This window comes from Laetiporus sulphureus (genome assembly GCF_001632365.1).
Source record: "Laetiporus sulphureus 93-53 unplaced genomic scaffold LAESUscaffold_1, whole genome shotgun sequence".
In the NCBI taxonomy this organism is placed as follows: Eukaryota; Fungi; Basidiomycota; class Agaricomycetes; order Polyporales; family Laetiporaceae; genus Laetiporus; species Laetiporus sulphureus.
In genome coordinates, this window is record NW_024468510.1 from 1,924,014 (window position 1) to 1,938,441 (window position 14,428).

The window sequence follows — 14,428 nt, forward strand, 5'->3', positions numbered from 1 at the left end:
TTCTGAGCAGAGCGACGAAACAATGGCAGGAAGGACCGAATCTGCGCTGTACTGAATGCTGGGTCCATGATTTTCCTGATCCGTGCATGTTCGTGATCTGCAAGTTATGTACCGATAAGCAGTGGCGATGCATCTGGGAAAAACACCTGCCATTTGCAAACAGTATGCCATCGCCTGTAAGTTGTCTTGAAATTTGTCTGGCATCAATCCTCCTTGAATACTTATGACCCGCTTTGTGAAAGATATGGTGCAAGGCCTGACAACACAAATGTTGCTTAGAATATCAGAGCAGTGGACGGCGCTGCATACCTTGGGATCCACGAGCCACAGATTATCTTCCTGCATGGAAAGGTGAGTGTCATAATGGATACCGACTAATCCACTGACTCCGACGCAGTCCTTGAGACGCCATGCGGAACCATATTGACGAATCCACTCGGACTCCAAATCGCCCACGTCGTCTTCATGAGACAGCAGGAGATTGTGGCCTATACGTTTGCAAAGCTAAGTCCGCTTCAAACATGAGTCTTGGCAAGACTGACCAAGCAGTAAACTTGGGGAAGGCGGCCCTCTGATGCGACTCAGCGAATGTCGATTCATCCGCCGGTAAACGGCAACCCCAATGGTAGAGACAAGAACAAGAAGCACTGCAGCGTATGCAGACATTTGCATGGATTGAAGTGGACAAAAGGACGATGGTCAGATCTGTGTCGACCATGCGCCGTGGGTTTAAATCCTAAGCAAATCTGTCAGATATGATATTCCGATACTCCTGCACAAGCGACCAAAGTAGCATGACAGCATCAGCATGACGGAATAACGAGCGTAAGCGTGCGTACATACGAATGAATGGATAGACGGCATTCTATTCCGCCACGGCTGTTGTTCTCGTATCGGTTCTTTCTGGAAACCTTCGACATCCAGGAACAAACGAGAACATGGCGAGACATGCAGAGAGGTGAGCGATATGGATTCATGCTTTTACATGACGTACGGAACCGGATAGATATTGTGAGAAGACCAGCGGGCAGGTGAACCCTGCTTCGACGGAAGGCTGCCACTCCCGTGGTTCATGCGTTCAAATGGGATGTCTTGCCGTTGCAAGGGCTAACACACTGGTCGCCAGTGCAGCAACCTTTTCTTCCTTTGCAAATCACCCACAGAAGGTACCATCGAGCTTCATAGGAAACCGTGGTATATAGTTCCTCGCTTAACCTTGCATAGACTCAATGAATGTCTAGGTTGCTGGTCAGATTGAAATTGGCCTGTCCTCCTGGTTGTTATCGCCTACATTCTGCATCCGATATGAACGATGCGTGTGATTTACCGCATCTTCTGATTAGAAACCCGGGTCCGCGTATCGCAACGAATGGATAGAGTTGCGTTGACGCTCTTACTCGGATGAACATGGTCACCCCTCCTGTGGTCGAGGGAATGAGCGCGTCTACCACCGCTTCTCGTCGGAGACAAGACGCCGTATCGGCAGGAATCATATATCGCATAGTTTCCTGGAGGCTTCGAACGTACATAGTGCGCCGAATAATGTGCACCTCGTGAGACGTTTCGTTCACAGACATTGCATGTGTTCCTAGAACCTGTAAGTCGATCTAGACTGGACTGCGGGAGCTGGCCATGATTCTGTCGACGAGAGCTTCACCCGCAATGTGAAACGCAGAGAAGTGCCTGAGACCGCGGAGGGGTGCATCGACTATCGCCTCCGGCTTGAAAGAAATGGATAGGTATAGCGTTAATTCGGGTAGCTTTATTTCCTGCTTTGTTTCCTACTCTTACCAGGTCATAATTCCAGAGAACAATGGCATGGAGCAGGTAACGGTTTCTCGCAGCCGCATGGTTGTGAAACATGCCTCTTCGACAAGAATTTTCAGGGGTGTTAGTTGATGTTGAAAGTCACCTTAGCGAGTCCCAGTGAATTTGAATACGATGGCATTTACATCGTGCACCAATTCGTGTGAGCTACACACACCATCCCTGGAGTAAGCTGATCTGATGCATGGGCACATGACCAAGTGAGACGGAAACGTACGTACACGTTTGTCCGAAAGACGCAGAGAATTGGTTGCAAGGAGTACAATGCGATGATCGGCGAGGATGACGTGACGAGCAGCGCTCGGTAGTATGTTACGCCAGTGAGCGCTATCTAGTACAGGTCCGAGAAAGTGCTGAAGCTTGAGGATGGTTGAGCGAATCTAGACTCAGGAACAATGCAGCTGAAGATGGAACGTCCTAACGACCTCGTCAGTGGTGTATCACTCGTGTCATCCTCCCCTCTCCCCTGAAAAGTCGCCTGATTGTGTGATGCAACCCAGTATCTGAGACAACGCGCGAACTTGCATGGAGGTTTTGAATACGGTACGCTTCTGCGCGTGACTAATTGCTCACTTCATCAATCAAAAATGATACAGGCTTGAGAATGTAGTTTGATGTACAAGTGCCCGTGTGTTCTTGAACGGTTGGTAGTATGCGGAAATAGCTAAGACAGCGCATAATCAGCCATAGTTCATACGTTGAAACAATTCGGCTAGTGCGCTCACAAAAGCATCCGTAGATACGACAAGGTTCTAGGTGAACTTTGATAGGTCGATAACAATTTGGAATAGCATTGACTTAATACTGCTTAACACCGTCATTTTCAGATCAGAGTACAAGGGTCGCGACTCACTTTGGAGAGCTCGCCTCAACACCGATGATAACGCAGAATTGCGTGTAGAGGCTTCTAGCTGACGATGTACCAGGACAATGGGTCCAGACAGACAATGCAATTGCTCGAGTCCTGTCAGATAGCCAGCCTCAGGTAGCTCACAAAGCTTTAGAAACCGTCGCTGAGGAGACCGCAATACAATCGCCAACAGGGCCTTTGGAAGTGTGGAAGTGGGAAAGCGGACGAAGTAAGGCTTGGAGAAAGCATTGTGAGACTGGACATATTGCAGCCTCCCTGTACTCTGAAAAGTCAAGAACATTATAGCATGTAGATTGTGAGCTCTCCATCTACCATAGAAGACAATGAATTACGGCAGTGCAAGTAGGTTCAAGTACCCTGACAGACATCAATGAGAGACTTACAGAATGAGACATGAACATGCACCTCTCAGAACTAAAGGATTGCGAAATATCCCGTGTTACAGCCTGATTTATGTGAGTTTTCCATCAAAAATGCAGGCTGACTGACTCAGCCGTGTAAAAGACGCATCAGGCTCGAAGTCCTGGAGACCGCGCCTCCACACACCAAATTTGTGATAATCAGACACTCCTGCGCCAAATTACTCTGTCTTAAATGGAAGCAAAAAAATTCGACATGAACGAAGGTGCTGCGAGTAATTTCACGGCCACAATCGTAATGAACGCAGGCCATGTGGCTACCATCAACGAGATCTAATTTCTTGATCGGGGACCGATCAAACTGCAAGCGTTTGTGGCTCACTTTCAACACTTTTACTTACAGAGCTATCCTATCGATTCAATATGTCTACTACTGCTCCATCTGCACCTTCACCAAAATCCGTCTTGTTCGCGCGTGGAGTGCTCGCCCGCCTCGCAATTTGGCCCGCCCTCCGCATCGCAGTCGAGCAGAGTTGGGGCGGCCCCGAGTCCGCCGAAAAGCGTACCTGGCTCGCGTCAGTCCTCGTCGATGCATTCGAGCAGGAAGACCCCGCGCCGGACGTCGATTATGTCGAGCTTACGCTGCTGCAAGTTATGGAGGACGAGTTCGACACGACGCTCGAGGACGGCAGCACTCAGAGCGTCGCGAATGACGTCGTGCAGATGTGGGAGGCGATATGTGCAGGGAGACAGGATGCGGTGACGAGGATTGAGGACCAGGCGGAGAAGCTGAAGGGCAAGCGGATGCAGGCGAAGGAGGTCATCGCGGATGAAGATGACTTGGAGGACGAGAGTAGCAGCGGTGAGGAAGGAGATGGCGATGTTCATGAGGAGAAGCCGGATGGTGAAGCACCTATGCTCATCGATCGGCAATCAAATCGAAGGCATGAAGAGCCGCAGGTGGACGAGGACGGCTTTACTGTGGTGAAAGGCAAGGGCAGAAATCATCGGTGAACACGAAGGTCGTATTTTATTTCTATCATCGAATATTCCTGAGGTTGATTCTCTGGATAGTGTTCTCCGGATCTACAGTGTATTGATCGACTACATTTAATGATATACCTCAAAAGCGGGAGTTGGTCCGCCATCGCTGCAAATGTAATGTCACAATCACCGTCTGGATGGTTAGATCGGACCACACAGCGCGAAACAGATTTTGCAGATACACGAAGGATGTTATACAATTATATGACATTACTTCGTACAGTTCATGGCATCTAGAACGCGTTTTTGAGGATGCAACAAGCAATCTACTGCACGAACGCGTAGCCCTTCTGAATGTTCTTCTTCAAACCCTCAAGCGCAACCTTGAGGAGCTCCTGCTCCTGCTCGGTGATCTGGCCAACAGGGTGGATCTTCTCAACACCGTTGGGCTAACAGCAAAAACATTAGCAATAACACCCAACGCCAATGGTAACGCAACAACTTACGCCGAGCTCGATAGGCGACGCGAAGAACTCAACGCCCTGGGAGGCGTACAACGGGCTCTTGACGTACGAGGGAATGATAACACCCTTCTCGCCAGCCAAGCCGCGGAACAGCGCGTTCGCGAACTTGGCACCCGCGTACGCCATCGAGAGAGTCGCGCTACCAGCACCGGCTTTAGCCTGGACGACCTCGTCACCACCGAACTGGACACGGTGCACGAGATTCTTGTACGCCTCGCCAGTGATGGTCTTGGCTGCAGGCGACTGAGAGAATAGTGGGACGATGGTCTCGCCAGAGTGGCCGCCGACAACGGTAATTGGGGTGTCCTTGGGGTCCTTGCCCGTGAGCGCCGCGACGAAACGCGTCGCACGCACAACGTCTAGTGCGCTGACACCGAAGATTCTCTTGGGATCGTACACGCCCGCCTTTTCGAAGACGCGAGAGGCGATGGGCACCACAGAGTTGACGGGATTGGTGATGATCAAGAAGATAGCCTTAGGCGAGACGCGTGCGACGGCCGTGGCAAGGTCACGGAGGACAGAGGCATTTGTCTAACGTAGCGCACAATACGATCATTAGGATTTCAGTAGTAGTGTGACGTAAGCGCTTACCGCGAACAAATCGTCACGGCTCATCTGCAGACGGTGTTAGCACAAATCAATATGATCAGGTTTGCAAGAAACGTACACCAGGCTACAAAACGGACAGTCAGCAACGAGTTTCTCCAAGAAAGCCGTGTCCCCATACCTTACGAGGAACGCCAGCGGGGCAGATAACAACATCCACGCCTTCAAGGGCATCGTCAAGCTTGTCCGCGGCGAAACCTTGAACCTAAATATGACGCGGAATGAGTGTCAAGACATCAGATCAACGAGGCAACAGTCGCGCACCTCGCTGCCAGTGTCAATATGGCCGACATCGGCGGCCACACCAGGCGCGCCGCGGATATCATAGAGGTTGAGCTGCTTGACATGGGGGTCGAGCTTGAGCAGGAGTGAGAGCGGTTGGCCGATACCTCCACCGGCACCGAGGACCGTGACCTTGGTCTGGCGCGCGGACGACGAGGAAAACTGGCGAGCTTGGGTAAGCGTGCGGACTGAGGAGCGTGCAAACATCATCGTCGTCGTCGTGCAGCAGTGAGGGGAACGAGGACGGGGGGAGGAGGACTGGTGGAGGCCGCGTGACTTATGAGTTTAAATGTCGGAAAACCTCGGACGGTCCCTTCCAGTATCGCCACTCTTCGCCGACGTCCCTCGGCGCGTGTCCCCGCCTGCTTGCATCTTTCGTCCGCCACTGTGCTCGTCCTGAGTGGGTGTAGACCTCGCTGGGGCCTCATGACAACAGACGTCTGAGTCGTCCACCGCGCTCACATCCGCATGGCCACGGATTTTTGGGCCAGTTCTCACTAGTGAGCGCGCAGGTCGTGGTGCAGTACCGCCTGGACTGAACAGCGTCCCTATAGCAAGCGGTGGCTGGTCGATAGAGCGACGCTCAGGCAGGCTCGCGTCGAAGACTTGCAGTATGTGGACGATCCGGAACATCTCGATTTTCTGGCTATTTTCGTTGCCAACTGTCAGTTCTCTCTGGCATATCACGCGGTGCATCCACATTGAGCTGTGGACACAGTGATCTCCAAGCTTGGCAAAAAGCTGCAGCTCAGACAGCGGGTAATAGCGACTGCGACCGTCTTCTTCCGGCGGTTCTACGCCAAGAACTCGTACTGCGAGACCGACCCATTCCTTGTCATCGCGGCCTGCTGCTATGTCGCTGCGAAGGCGGAAGAGTCACCTGTACACATCAAGAACGTCGTCTCAGAAGCGCGAATGCTCTTCAGCAGTAAGTCACGCATACACTTCGTTCGCACTACCTTTGAAGCTCATTTTAGATAAAGAGTATGGCGTAAAGTCGTTCCCTTCAGATAACTCGAAACTGGCCGAGATGGAGTTCTATCTGGTGGACGACCTCGAATGTGACTTGACGGTCTTCCACCCTTATCGCACTCTGATCACACTCTGTGGCAAGGAGGGGAGCTCTCACATGACCGAAGCAGAGGCAGGCGAAGTCGGTGCAGGCATCGACGACGGGCCAAAGTACTGGGGCACCGGCGAAGGTAAGCTGGAATTGCAGGAAGGCGCATTGCAGATGGCATGGTATGGCAATCGACTGCTAAGCCGGCGTGTAATGCTGATTCCGTTGATTGTCAGGTTCATCATCAACGATACCTACCGCTCCGAGTTGTGCCTGCTCTATCCTCCCCACCTCATTGCAATCGCCGCTATCCACCTTGCGCTCGTTCTACATTCATCGACACGGACCACATTGCAAATGCAAGCCGCATCACACGCCGGCGCTAACTTCCATGCCGGCTCCCACACCCAGTCCTTAACCGCTACTCCACCCCGACGCTCCTCGCGTTCGGCATCCGGCAACCACAAGAAGCAGCCGCAGGATATCGTCGGCTTCATGGCGGGCCTGAATGTCAGCATGCCACTCGTAGCGACGATCGCGCAGGAGATCATCTCCCTGTATGCGCTCTGGGATAGGTATAGGGAAGATCACACCGCGGACTCGGCGCGCGGCTCATTCGCGCCGACGTCGTTCGCTGGGAGTAAGCGCGCTGCGAGCGGCACGGTCAGAAGCGGTAGCGTTGCCAGCGTGGGCACGACCAGCAGCAGCGCGACGCCGTCTGCTACGGACAACAGGGATGAACAGGCCCTGCGTGCCGATCAGACTGTGACGCCGATGTTTTTGACGCATTTACTGCTTCGCATGCGCGAAGCACGATTTGCAGATATGGCACATCCTCCGAGCGGGCATCCTATTGCAGTGAATAAAATGCTTGAGAGAACGCAGGCCGCAGGGTGATCATGATATATGCGTACGTGTCATCAGGAATTGAGAGTTGGATTGCTCTAACGCGTAACTTAATTCCTTTCGTCAGTTCGGGATGTATCTAGGTTTTGTGTTGGCGTCAAGGCTTCACATGTATCGATATACGGGATCAAATTCATCGAATGTTATACACCGGTGTTTGAGCGCGTTTAACGGATTTATTTATAAACTTCTCCATCGATATGGTCTCACATTCACTCGCTTCTATCTGATAGGTTGTCCGCGTCTTGTGATTGAGATCCTGCCATCAGAGGCATCCGGCAGCTCGACCACGCTCGCAAGTCAACAGCGAGGAAGCCGTCAAGGGGAACGCTCGAATTGAAGGGCTTCACATGTCTGTCAGCATGATCGGTTCACAGTTCCGGTCCAAGCTCGTCGCACTCGGTCGTCGGCCTCTGCAGCACTCGGAATAACCTGGACTGTCCCTAAGGTTGATCATGGCCACTCTGCCGGCGCTTTCAGCGATCAGCGGCGCATATTGCTTGGGTCGCAGAGCTTGTCGTGGGACTTGCTTTCATCTCAGAGCTTGACAAGCTTTCTTTCCGTGACACCCACCTTAGTGGAGAGCGCAGGATGATCGCATGGCTACCCACTGCAGGAGCTGCATCCGGGTCCGACTGCGCATGGCACACCACATTGGAAATGTCTCAAGCTGAGGGTGGACCTTCAGCAAGGCCATCATCGCTAGGTTTACAGTTGCTTCTCACAGACTGTATGGACGTGCAGGAGGCACGGACTGTCACGATCTTTGTGTAAGCCAACGGAGCCCAGTCGGACATATGAGCGCAGGGAGTCTTGACTGCTCGGTGAGATTGCCCCTTCTTGCCACAAAAACCATCCATTTTTCTGCAGGCCGCGAAGTTGGACGAAGGATGGTCATCGATCATCTCCGACTAGTGTTATGCGCAGCGTTATGTGGCACTTGCTCGGAGGGCCGCCTCATGCCAGCAAACCAAAGGCCAGCCCGATGAGTGGCGACGATACAGACACCATCTAGCTTAAGTCATCATTAGGCTCGTTCTCGGTATGAGTGAATATTGGTTCGTTCTGGAATGCCGCCTGACTGCAAGCGCCTCTGCCAGCGTTAAGTATTGACACATCGTCATATAACGGTCGCAACAGCACATTTTCCTGTCCCTCTTCCTTTCCCCCACTGCGTTCGAGTACTTGATCTCCTTTGCACTATCGCTTGTTGCTGGAAACCCTCTCAACCATCGTATTGGCTCGTCGGACTCTTCTGTTACCACACTCGCCTTCAAAAGTCCAAATTGACTACATCTCAAAGTCTCAGGCTCCGGGCTGATGCTCTTGCACCATAATGCCATCTACACAGATTGGTGTACGTCCGTGAACCCCGGTCTTAGCTCATCTCACTCCGGGTCCGTTGATCGCTCCGAAAAGTAGGCTTTCAATACGGAAGCGTACAGGTCAATCATTCTGCGATCAAGAAGCGCGTCCGAAGCTGACATCGCCACATCCAAACTCGGAATGCTTTGTGTTGCAAACCTTTGGAGAGCCGTGCTATCACCAACTTGATCTCGACTCAAGCGGGCCCGAGCGAGGCTTGGATCAAACAGAGGAGGACTTTTACTTATCACTGACGGGCCCGCTGTCGAAAGACGTTCTAGACGCGATAGAAGAATCATACAAACGACGGCGGGAAACTCACCATAAGGAAAATCAAACATCGTTCATTTGCGGCGTGCATATTTGAAACGCCATACGGCTTTATAAGCTTGATTGGTGCTCCAAGACATTGTGCTGAGATTTTTCCAGGGTGTCCGCCCACCACAGCGCGAGCAACGTACAAAGATATTCCGATCAAGACCAGCCACAAGCTCAGCTGAGGTGAACGTGGCGGCTCACATTGCATCAAAATCGATATGCGCACAATCACGACGCCTGATGAGATTGCGGAACGGCAATCTGAACATTGCTTCTTTGATGCTTGATCGGCCTCGCCACTGCGGCGGAGTAGGCAAATGCTATAAATGTGTGAAGCAATTTCATCAACCTTAGGTACACCCCACCTCACTTTTCCCATCGACACTGCGTCCTCCCTCTTGGATTGAGCTTTGCCTGGACAGAGATGACATCCATCGCGCTAATGTGAGTCTGCGACGGGGTTTTGGATGCGAGTACTTAATGGGGTTGTGCGGGCAGAGCGGGGCCGCAGGTCAGTTGTGATCTGCTGGAGAGTCGCCGAGGAACGGTTTCGCGCTGACAGGCTAGAGACAGTTTCTAGGAATTTGCTTCAACTGGGCACTGTTGGGGCTGCTGAACTTGCAAGTCTGTGAGTGATATAGTCATAGACCGATTGGCACGAAGCTAAGAAAATTCGTCCGGAATGTCTCCCGTAGATCTGTACTATGAATACTTCCCCAAAGATCCATGGTTCTTGAAATGCTTAGGTGCGAATCACAGGAATGTATCCGTCATCGCCGGACAGACTCATACATTGTGCGTAGCATACGGCATGCTCATCTACGAATGGGTCCAGACCGGCCTGCTCACGGGGGCTGCGATGAGCATTTACGTCTATGGCTACGGCGACGTGAAGGACCTGCTCGAGTTCCACAACACGTGGTTCTCCGCGACCATGATGTGCGGCATCATCTCGGCCACTGTGCAGATATTCTTCGCGTGGAGGATCTATAAGCTCTCAAGGTCGCGCGTCCTGGCGGGCGTCATTGTCGTGGTGCGTTGATTTATTGTGACGAAGAAGGTCGGTATGTGCTGATATGCTGAGTTGCAGCTCGCCGTTCTGCAGTGCGTCGCGTCTCTCGTGGGCGGCGCATACGTGAGTTGTGTATTCTCGACCGGGCACAGCATAGCTCAACCTATGAAATAGGAGAAGTCGATCGGCATAGCTTCTGCCCTCGAAGGCAGTCTCCTAAAGGCTGTGGTCGTAAGTCGTCTGCCTCTGAGACGGGCCTCAGCAATTAATTGCTCGAAGCTCTGGCTGTCAGCAAGTGCGCTCGTGGACATTTTGATCGCCGTTTCAATGACAATCCTGGTGCGAACTGCTGATAATTGTTCGCGGAGCTGCGCCCCGGTTGCTGATCTTGCATATGTGCAGCTACTCAAAAGCAAGACAGGGATAAAATCCACCGATGCGTTCATCAACCGTATGATCCGGCTTGTCGTGGAGACAGGCACACTGACTGGTATGTACACCTTGTTTCCATGATGCCATCCGGTCTGATGGAGTTGTATACAGCGAGTTTGTCCATCATCGTGTTGATCACTGCAAATATCAAGCCGGTAAGTCGCTCCATACAGATACGGCGGTTCCATAGCGAATTAATCTGCGGGCAGCTGCATGAAACATTAGTCTACGAAGCGCCGTGAGTGCCTGATTTATGTAGCTTGCCAGCTCAAGCCCTTACGACGTCTTCCCAGCGCACTGATACTGACGAAGATGTACGTGGTCTGCTATCACTGTTTCGTTCGTTTCCCCAATCCACGTCCAAAGGTACTCCAATACATTTCTGACAAATTTAAATAACCGCGAGTTCATACGGAGACGAGATGCGACCGTGGTTGAGCTCGCACCGATGAGTGAGCTGCAGTTCGCACAGAATGTCACTGCCCAACGCGTCGAAATCTCCACACGACCTGGGATGGAGTCATCGACGAGTGATGCTGCGAGCGTGGCCTTTGTGCGGAAGGGATTTGCGTTGGGCTCGCCGCTTACGGAGGATCTTTCCGTACGTATCCGAGAACTGCGAGCACCATGTGATGGTTTGATAATTTTCTCGCAGAGCGTTCTCGAGGCACAAACCAAGCGTCCTGCCCGGCGAAATTCGGTCGTCTGAAAGCTTAGTTGAGAGTCGGCGAAGTTGGTACACGGAATAGTTGGAACGCTGTTGCGCTTCAGAGATACATACGGCGAGTGATTCGGGATGTATTTTTGCTGTTTTTTTTTCATATCCATGGGACGGTCCATATACACACCGAAGGTAGCATGCTCAATGTGATATTTTCTTCATGACAAGTAGACTGAGTGAGCACCCCCTGCCGAAAGCAAACGAAGAAGGTCTGAATCCGGACGTGCGACTGGAGAACAACGGCTTGAAACGGCCCGGAAACGGCCCGGAGAACCGTGCCGTGAAAGACGAGCCTTATGCAGCACTATAGCCTCTGTCCGGTACTCCATGACAGGCTCAGAGTGGCAAAGATAGCTTGCACCATTACATCAGAAGGGCAAACAATTCCTGTCAGCTTGTTCCCTTGAAGACACAGTCTCCTAAGGGATGATGCCCTTGCACCAGAAATACAGACCGGTGTATATACATCAGTGGACCCGGGTCTCAGTTCTGGTTCCCCAAAGGTCTGGCCTTCATCCACACAGGGTCTGTTGATCGCTCCGACCTTGTGGCAATACGAATCAATCATTCTGCGATCACGAACTTCAGCGTCCGAAACTGACATGGGCGCATCCAGACTCGGAGCGCTTTGTACTGCAAACGTTCGGAGAGCCGTGCTACCACCGACTCTTATATGGGCTCAAGCGGGCCCGACTGAGGCTTGGATCAAACTGGACATGGCTTTGATCACTGATGGGAACGATGCCCGCTGGTATAAGACGTTATAAGGACGATAGAAGGACTCTCATACAGACAACGGGGAAAACTCGCTACACGGAAGATCAATCATCGTTCAAACTTCATTTGCGCCGGGCGCATTCAAAACGCCGTGCGGCTTTATATAGCTTGATTGACGCTCCAAGACATTGTGCTGATATTTTTTCTAGGGTATCCGCCCACCAGTGACCACAGCGCGAGCAACGTACTACAAAGATATTCCATCAATCCCAGTCACAAGCTCAGCTGAGGTGAACGTGGCAGCTAACGTTCACCAAAATTCATACATGCATAATCACAACATCTGATGACATCGCAGATGGCAGTTTGAACATCGCTTGCTTCTACGATGCTTGATTGGCATTGCCACCGCAGCACAGCAGGCAAATGCTACAAACGTGTGAAGCAGTGTGCACCCTTGGGTACAGCCCCGCCTCGCTTTTTCCATCGACATTGCATCCTCGTCGGATTGTGCTTTGCCTAGGCAGAGATGACTTCCGTATGCTAATGTGAGTCTGCGATGGGGCTTTGGATGCGAGTGCTTTATGAGGTTGGGCGGCCAGAGCGGGGCCGCAGGTCAGTTGAGATCTGTTGGCGGGATCTCCGAGGAAGTTTCGCGCTAACAAACTAGAGCTAGTTTCTAGGAGTTTGCTTCAACTGGGCGTTGTTGGGGCTGCTGAACTTGCAAGTCTGTGAGTGATATAGTCATAGACCGATTGGCACGAGACTAAGGGAAATGTCTCCCGCAGATTTGTACTATGACTACTTCCCCAAGGATCGATGGTACCTCAAATGCTTAGGTACGAAATTCAGGAATGTATCCGTCACGGCTCATATATTGTTCGTAGCATACGGCATGCTCATCTTTGAATGGGTCCAGACCGGCCTGCTCACGGAGACTGCGATGAGCATTTACGTCTACGGCTACGACGACGTGAAGGACCTGCTCGAGTTCCACAATACGTGGTTCTCGGCGACGATGATGTGCGGCATCATCTCGGCCACTGTGCAGATATTTCTCGCGTGGAGGATATATAAGCTCTCAACGTCGCGCGTGGTGGCGGGAATCATTGTCGTGGTGCGTTGATTCGCTGTGATGCGGAAGGTTGGTATGTGATTATTGAGTTTCAGCTCGCTGTTCTGCAGTGTGTCACGTCTCTCATGAGTGGCGCGGTTGTGAGTTTTGTTTTTACTACCAGACACAGCATAGTCTAATCCTATGAAATAGGAGAAGTCGGCCCGCATAGCTGCTGCGTTCGACAACAATGTTATTGTCGTAAGTCAGCTGCCTCTGCGACGAACTTCAGAGATTCACTGCTCGAAGGTCTGGCTGGTCGCAAGCGCGGTCGTGGACATTTTGATCGCCGTATCGATGACGATCCTGGTGCGCACTACTGATAATTGCTTGCGAAGCTGCACACCCAGTTGCTTATCTCGCATATGTGCAGCTACTTAAGAACAAGACGGGAATCAAATCCACCGACGCAATCATCAACGGATTGGTCCGGCTTGTCGTGGAGACAGGCACACTGACTGGTTCATGCACCTTGTTTTCCATAATGTTATTCGCTTTCATGAAGTTGTGTACAGCGAGTTTAGCTATCATCGTGTTGATCACTGCAAGTGTCAAGCCAGTAAGTCGCTGGAGCCAAATACGGCGGTTCCATAGCGAGCTAATCTGTGGGCAGTGGCATGACACATTAGTCTATGAAGCACCGTGAGTGCCTGATTTATGTAGCTCGCCAGCCTAAGCCCTTATGACTTTTCTCAGCGCAATGCTATTGACGAAAATGTACGTGATCTGCTGTCTCTGTTGAATTCGTTCCCTCAAACCACATCCAAAGGTACTCCAATACGTTTCTGACAAATTTAAACAGCCGCGAGTTCATACGGAGACGAGATGCGGCTATGATCGAGCTCGCGCCGAAGAGTGAACTGCAGTTCGCACAGAATGTCACTGTCCACCGCGTCGAAATCTCCACACCACCTGGGATGGAGTCTTCGACGAGTGATGCTGCGAGCGTGGCCTTCGAGGGAGCGTTGGGCTCGCTGCTTACGAGGAATCTTTCCGTACGTGTCCGAGAACTGCGAGCGCCACGTTATGGCTTGATAATTATCCCCTAGATCGTTTTCGAGGCACAGACCAAGCGTCCTGCCCGGCGATATTCAGTCATCTGAAAGCTTAAGCGAGACTCGGCATTGGCACATGGTACAGTTGAAACGCTGTTGCGCTCCAGAGATGCGCGTGGCGAGTGATTTCGGGATATTTATTTGCTGTGTTTTTCCATATCCACAGGACGGTCCATATACATACCGACGGTAGCATGCTCAATGTAATATTATTAGTAATCTTCATGACAAGTAGGCTGAGCCGGCTTGTAGCCTTTCTACTGCATCCCATGGCT

The 14,428-nt window shown here is 51.8% G+C and overlaps 7 protein-coding genes across 7 annotated transcripts; 4 read left to right on the forward strand and 3 right to left on the reverse strand.

The window, feature by feature from the left end:
* Nucleotides 1-984, reverse strand: LAESUDRAFT_35532 (cytochrome P450; the record flags this gene model as incomplete). The annotated part of the gene is made up of 6 exons (XM_040902148.1): nt 844-984; nt 543-772; nt 388-488; nt 310-339; nt 151-256; nt 1-97 (listed from the first exon to the last, which is right to left on the reverse strand). Coding segments are annotated over exons 2-6 (464 nt in total), but the record flags the coding sequence as incomplete, so codon positions are not given.
* An 883-nt stretch (nt 985-1,867) lies between these two features.
* Nucleotides 1,868-3,323, reverse strand: LAESUDRAFT_35530 (uncharacterized protein). Its single transcript, XM_040902147.1, has 6 exons — nt 3,082-3,323; nt 2,681-2,960; nt 2,553-2,631; nt 2,401-2,491; nt 2,045-2,347; nt 1,868-1,974 (listed from the first exon to the last, which is right to left on the reverse strand). The coding sequence occupies exons 1-5, from the start codon at nt 3,097-3,099 to the stop codon at nt 2,159-2,161; spliced, it is 657 nt and encodes a 218-aa protein (XP_040770730.1). The 5' UTR covers nt 3,100-3,323; the 3' UTR covers nt 1,868-1,974; nt 2,045-2,158.
* Nucleotides 3,324-3,370: 47 nt separating this feature from the next.
* Nucleotides 3,371-4,325, forward strand: LAESUDRAFT_35627 (uncharacterized protein). Its single transcript, XM_040902150.1, has 2 exons — nt 3,371-4,079; nt 4,132-4,325. The coding sequence occupies exon 1, from the start codon at nt 3,481-3,483 to the stop codon at nt 4,069-4,071; it is 591 nt and encodes a 196-aa protein (XP_040770731.1). The 5' UTR covers nt 3,371-3,480; the 3' UTR covers nt 4,072-4,079; nt 4,132-4,325.
* A 42-nt stretch (nt 4,326-4,367) lies between these two features.
* LAESUDRAFT_710261 (malate dehydrogenase) lies at nt 4,368-5,663 on the reverse strand (the record flags this gene model as incomplete). The annotated part of the gene is made up of 6 exons (XM_040906751.1): nt 4,368-4,490; nt 4,548-5,096; nt 5,157-5,180; nt 5,233-5,238; nt 5,293-5,376; nt 5,436-5,663. The coding sequence occupies 6 exons, from the start codon at nt 5,661-5,663 to the stop codon at nt 4,368-4,370; spliced, it is 1,014 nt and encodes a 337-aa protein (XP_040770732.1).
* Nucleotides 5,664-5,811: 148 nt separating this feature from the next.
* LAESUDRAFT_746540 (cyclin-like protein) lies at nt 5,812-7,639 on the forward strand. The gene is made up of 6 exons (XM_040911419.1): nt 5,812-5,953; nt 6,008-6,117; nt 6,172-6,381; nt 6,437-6,695; nt 6,750-7,423; nt 7,487-7,639. The coding sequence occupies exons 1-5, from the start codon at nt 5,922-5,924 to the stop codon at nt 7,408-7,410; spliced, it is 1,272 nt and encodes a 423-aa protein (XP_040770733.1). The 5' UTR covers nt 5,812-5,921; the 3' UTR covers nt 7,411-7,423; nt 7,487-7,639.
* Nucleotides 7,640-9,461: 1,822 nt separating this feature from the next.
* On the forward strand, nt 9,462-11,404 carry LAESUDRAFT_719559 (uncharacterized protein). Its single transcript, XM_040907657.1, has 14 exons — nt 9,462-9,546; nt 9,601-9,613; nt 9,676-9,730; nt 9,798-9,848; nt 9,906-10,135; nt 10,193-10,237; nt 10,289-10,345; nt 10,394-10,453; nt 10,517-10,604; nt 10,658-10,701; nt 10,756-10,784; nt 10,840-10,860; nt 10,913-11,147; nt 11,202-11,404. The coding sequence occupies exons 1-14, from the start codon at nt 9,527-9,529 to the stop codon at nt 11,253-11,255; spliced, it is 1,002 nt and encodes a 333-aa protein (XP_040770734.1). The 5' UTR covers nt 9,462-9,526; the 3' UTR covers nt 11,256-11,404.
* A 533-nt stretch (nt 11,405-11,937) lies between these two features.
* On the forward strand, nt 11,938-14,414 carry LAESUDRAFT_669644 (uncharacterized protein). The gene is made up of 12 exons (XM_040905405.1): nt 11,938-12,135; nt 12,194-12,532; nt 12,587-12,599; nt 12,661-12,715; nt 12,773-13,101; nt 13,155-13,199; nt 13,252-13,299; nt 13,348-13,407; nt 13,472-13,740; nt 13,795-13,813; nt 13,866-14,093; nt 14,148-14,414. The coding sequence occupies exons 2-12, from the start codon at nt 12,411-12,413 to the stop codon at nt 14,199-14,201; spliced, it is 1,242 nt and encodes a 413-aa protein (XP_040770735.1). The 5' UTR covers nt 11,938-12,135; nt 12,194-12,410; the 3' UTR covers nt 14,202-14,414.
* Nucleotides 14,415-14,428: the final 14 nt, after the last annotated feature.

Excerpts from the sequence above, each read along its gene's own strand:
- LAESUDRAFT_719559 (XM_040907657.1), top strand. The coding sequence starts at position 9,527 with ATGACATCCATCGCGCTAAT. Across the intron at positions 10,238-10,288 it reads CTCTCGTGGGCGGCGCATAC|GAGAAGTCGATCGGCATAGC; the intron begins GTGAGTTGTGTA and ends CCTATGAAATAG. Across the intron at positions 10,861-10,912 it reads GCACTGATACTGACGAAGAT|GTACTCCAATACATTTCTGA; the intron begins GTACGTGGTCTG and ends CCACGTCCAAAG.
- LAESUDRAFT_35627 (XM_040902150.1), top strand. The coding sequence starts at position 3,481 with ATGTCTACTACTGCTCCATCTGCACCTTCACCAAAATCCGTCTTGTTC.
- LAESUDRAFT_669644 (XM_040905405.1), top strand. The coding sequence starts at position 12,411 with ATGCTACAAACGTGTGAAGCAGTGTGCACCCTTGGGTACAGCCCCGCC. Across the intron at positions 12,716-12,772 it reads GCTGCTGAACTTGCAAGTCT|ATTTGTACTATGACTACTTC; the intron begins GTGAGTGATATA and ends TGTCTCCCGCAG. Across the intron at positions 13,300-13,347 it reads TCGACAACAATGTTATTGTC|GTCTGGCTGGTCGCAAGCGC; the intron begins GTAAGTCAGCTG and ends CACTGCTCGAAG.
- LAESUDRAFT_746540 (XM_040911419.1), top strand. The coding sequence starts at position 5,922 with ATGGCCACGGATTTTTGGGCCAGTTCTCACTA. Across the intron at positions 5,954-6,007 it reads TTTTGGGCCAGTTCTCACTA|CAAGCGGTGGCTGGTCGATA; the intron begins GTGAGCGCGCAG and ends GCGTCCCTATAG. Across the intron at positions 6,118-6,171 it reads GGCTATTTTCGTTGCCAACT|TGATCTCCAAGCTTGGCAAA; the intron begins GTCAGTTCTCTC and ends CTGTGGACACAG.
- LAESUDRAFT_35530 (XM_040902147.1), bottom strand. Across the intron at positions 2,632-2,680 it reads GTTGAGGCGAGCTCTCCAAA|TATTAAGTCAATGCTATTCC; the intron begins GTGAGTCGCGAC and ends GGTGTTAAGCAG. Across the intron at positions 2,492-2,552 it reads TCGTATCTACGGATGCTTTT|CTATTTCCGCATACTACCAA; the intron begins GTGAGCGCACTA and ends GCGCTGTCTTAG.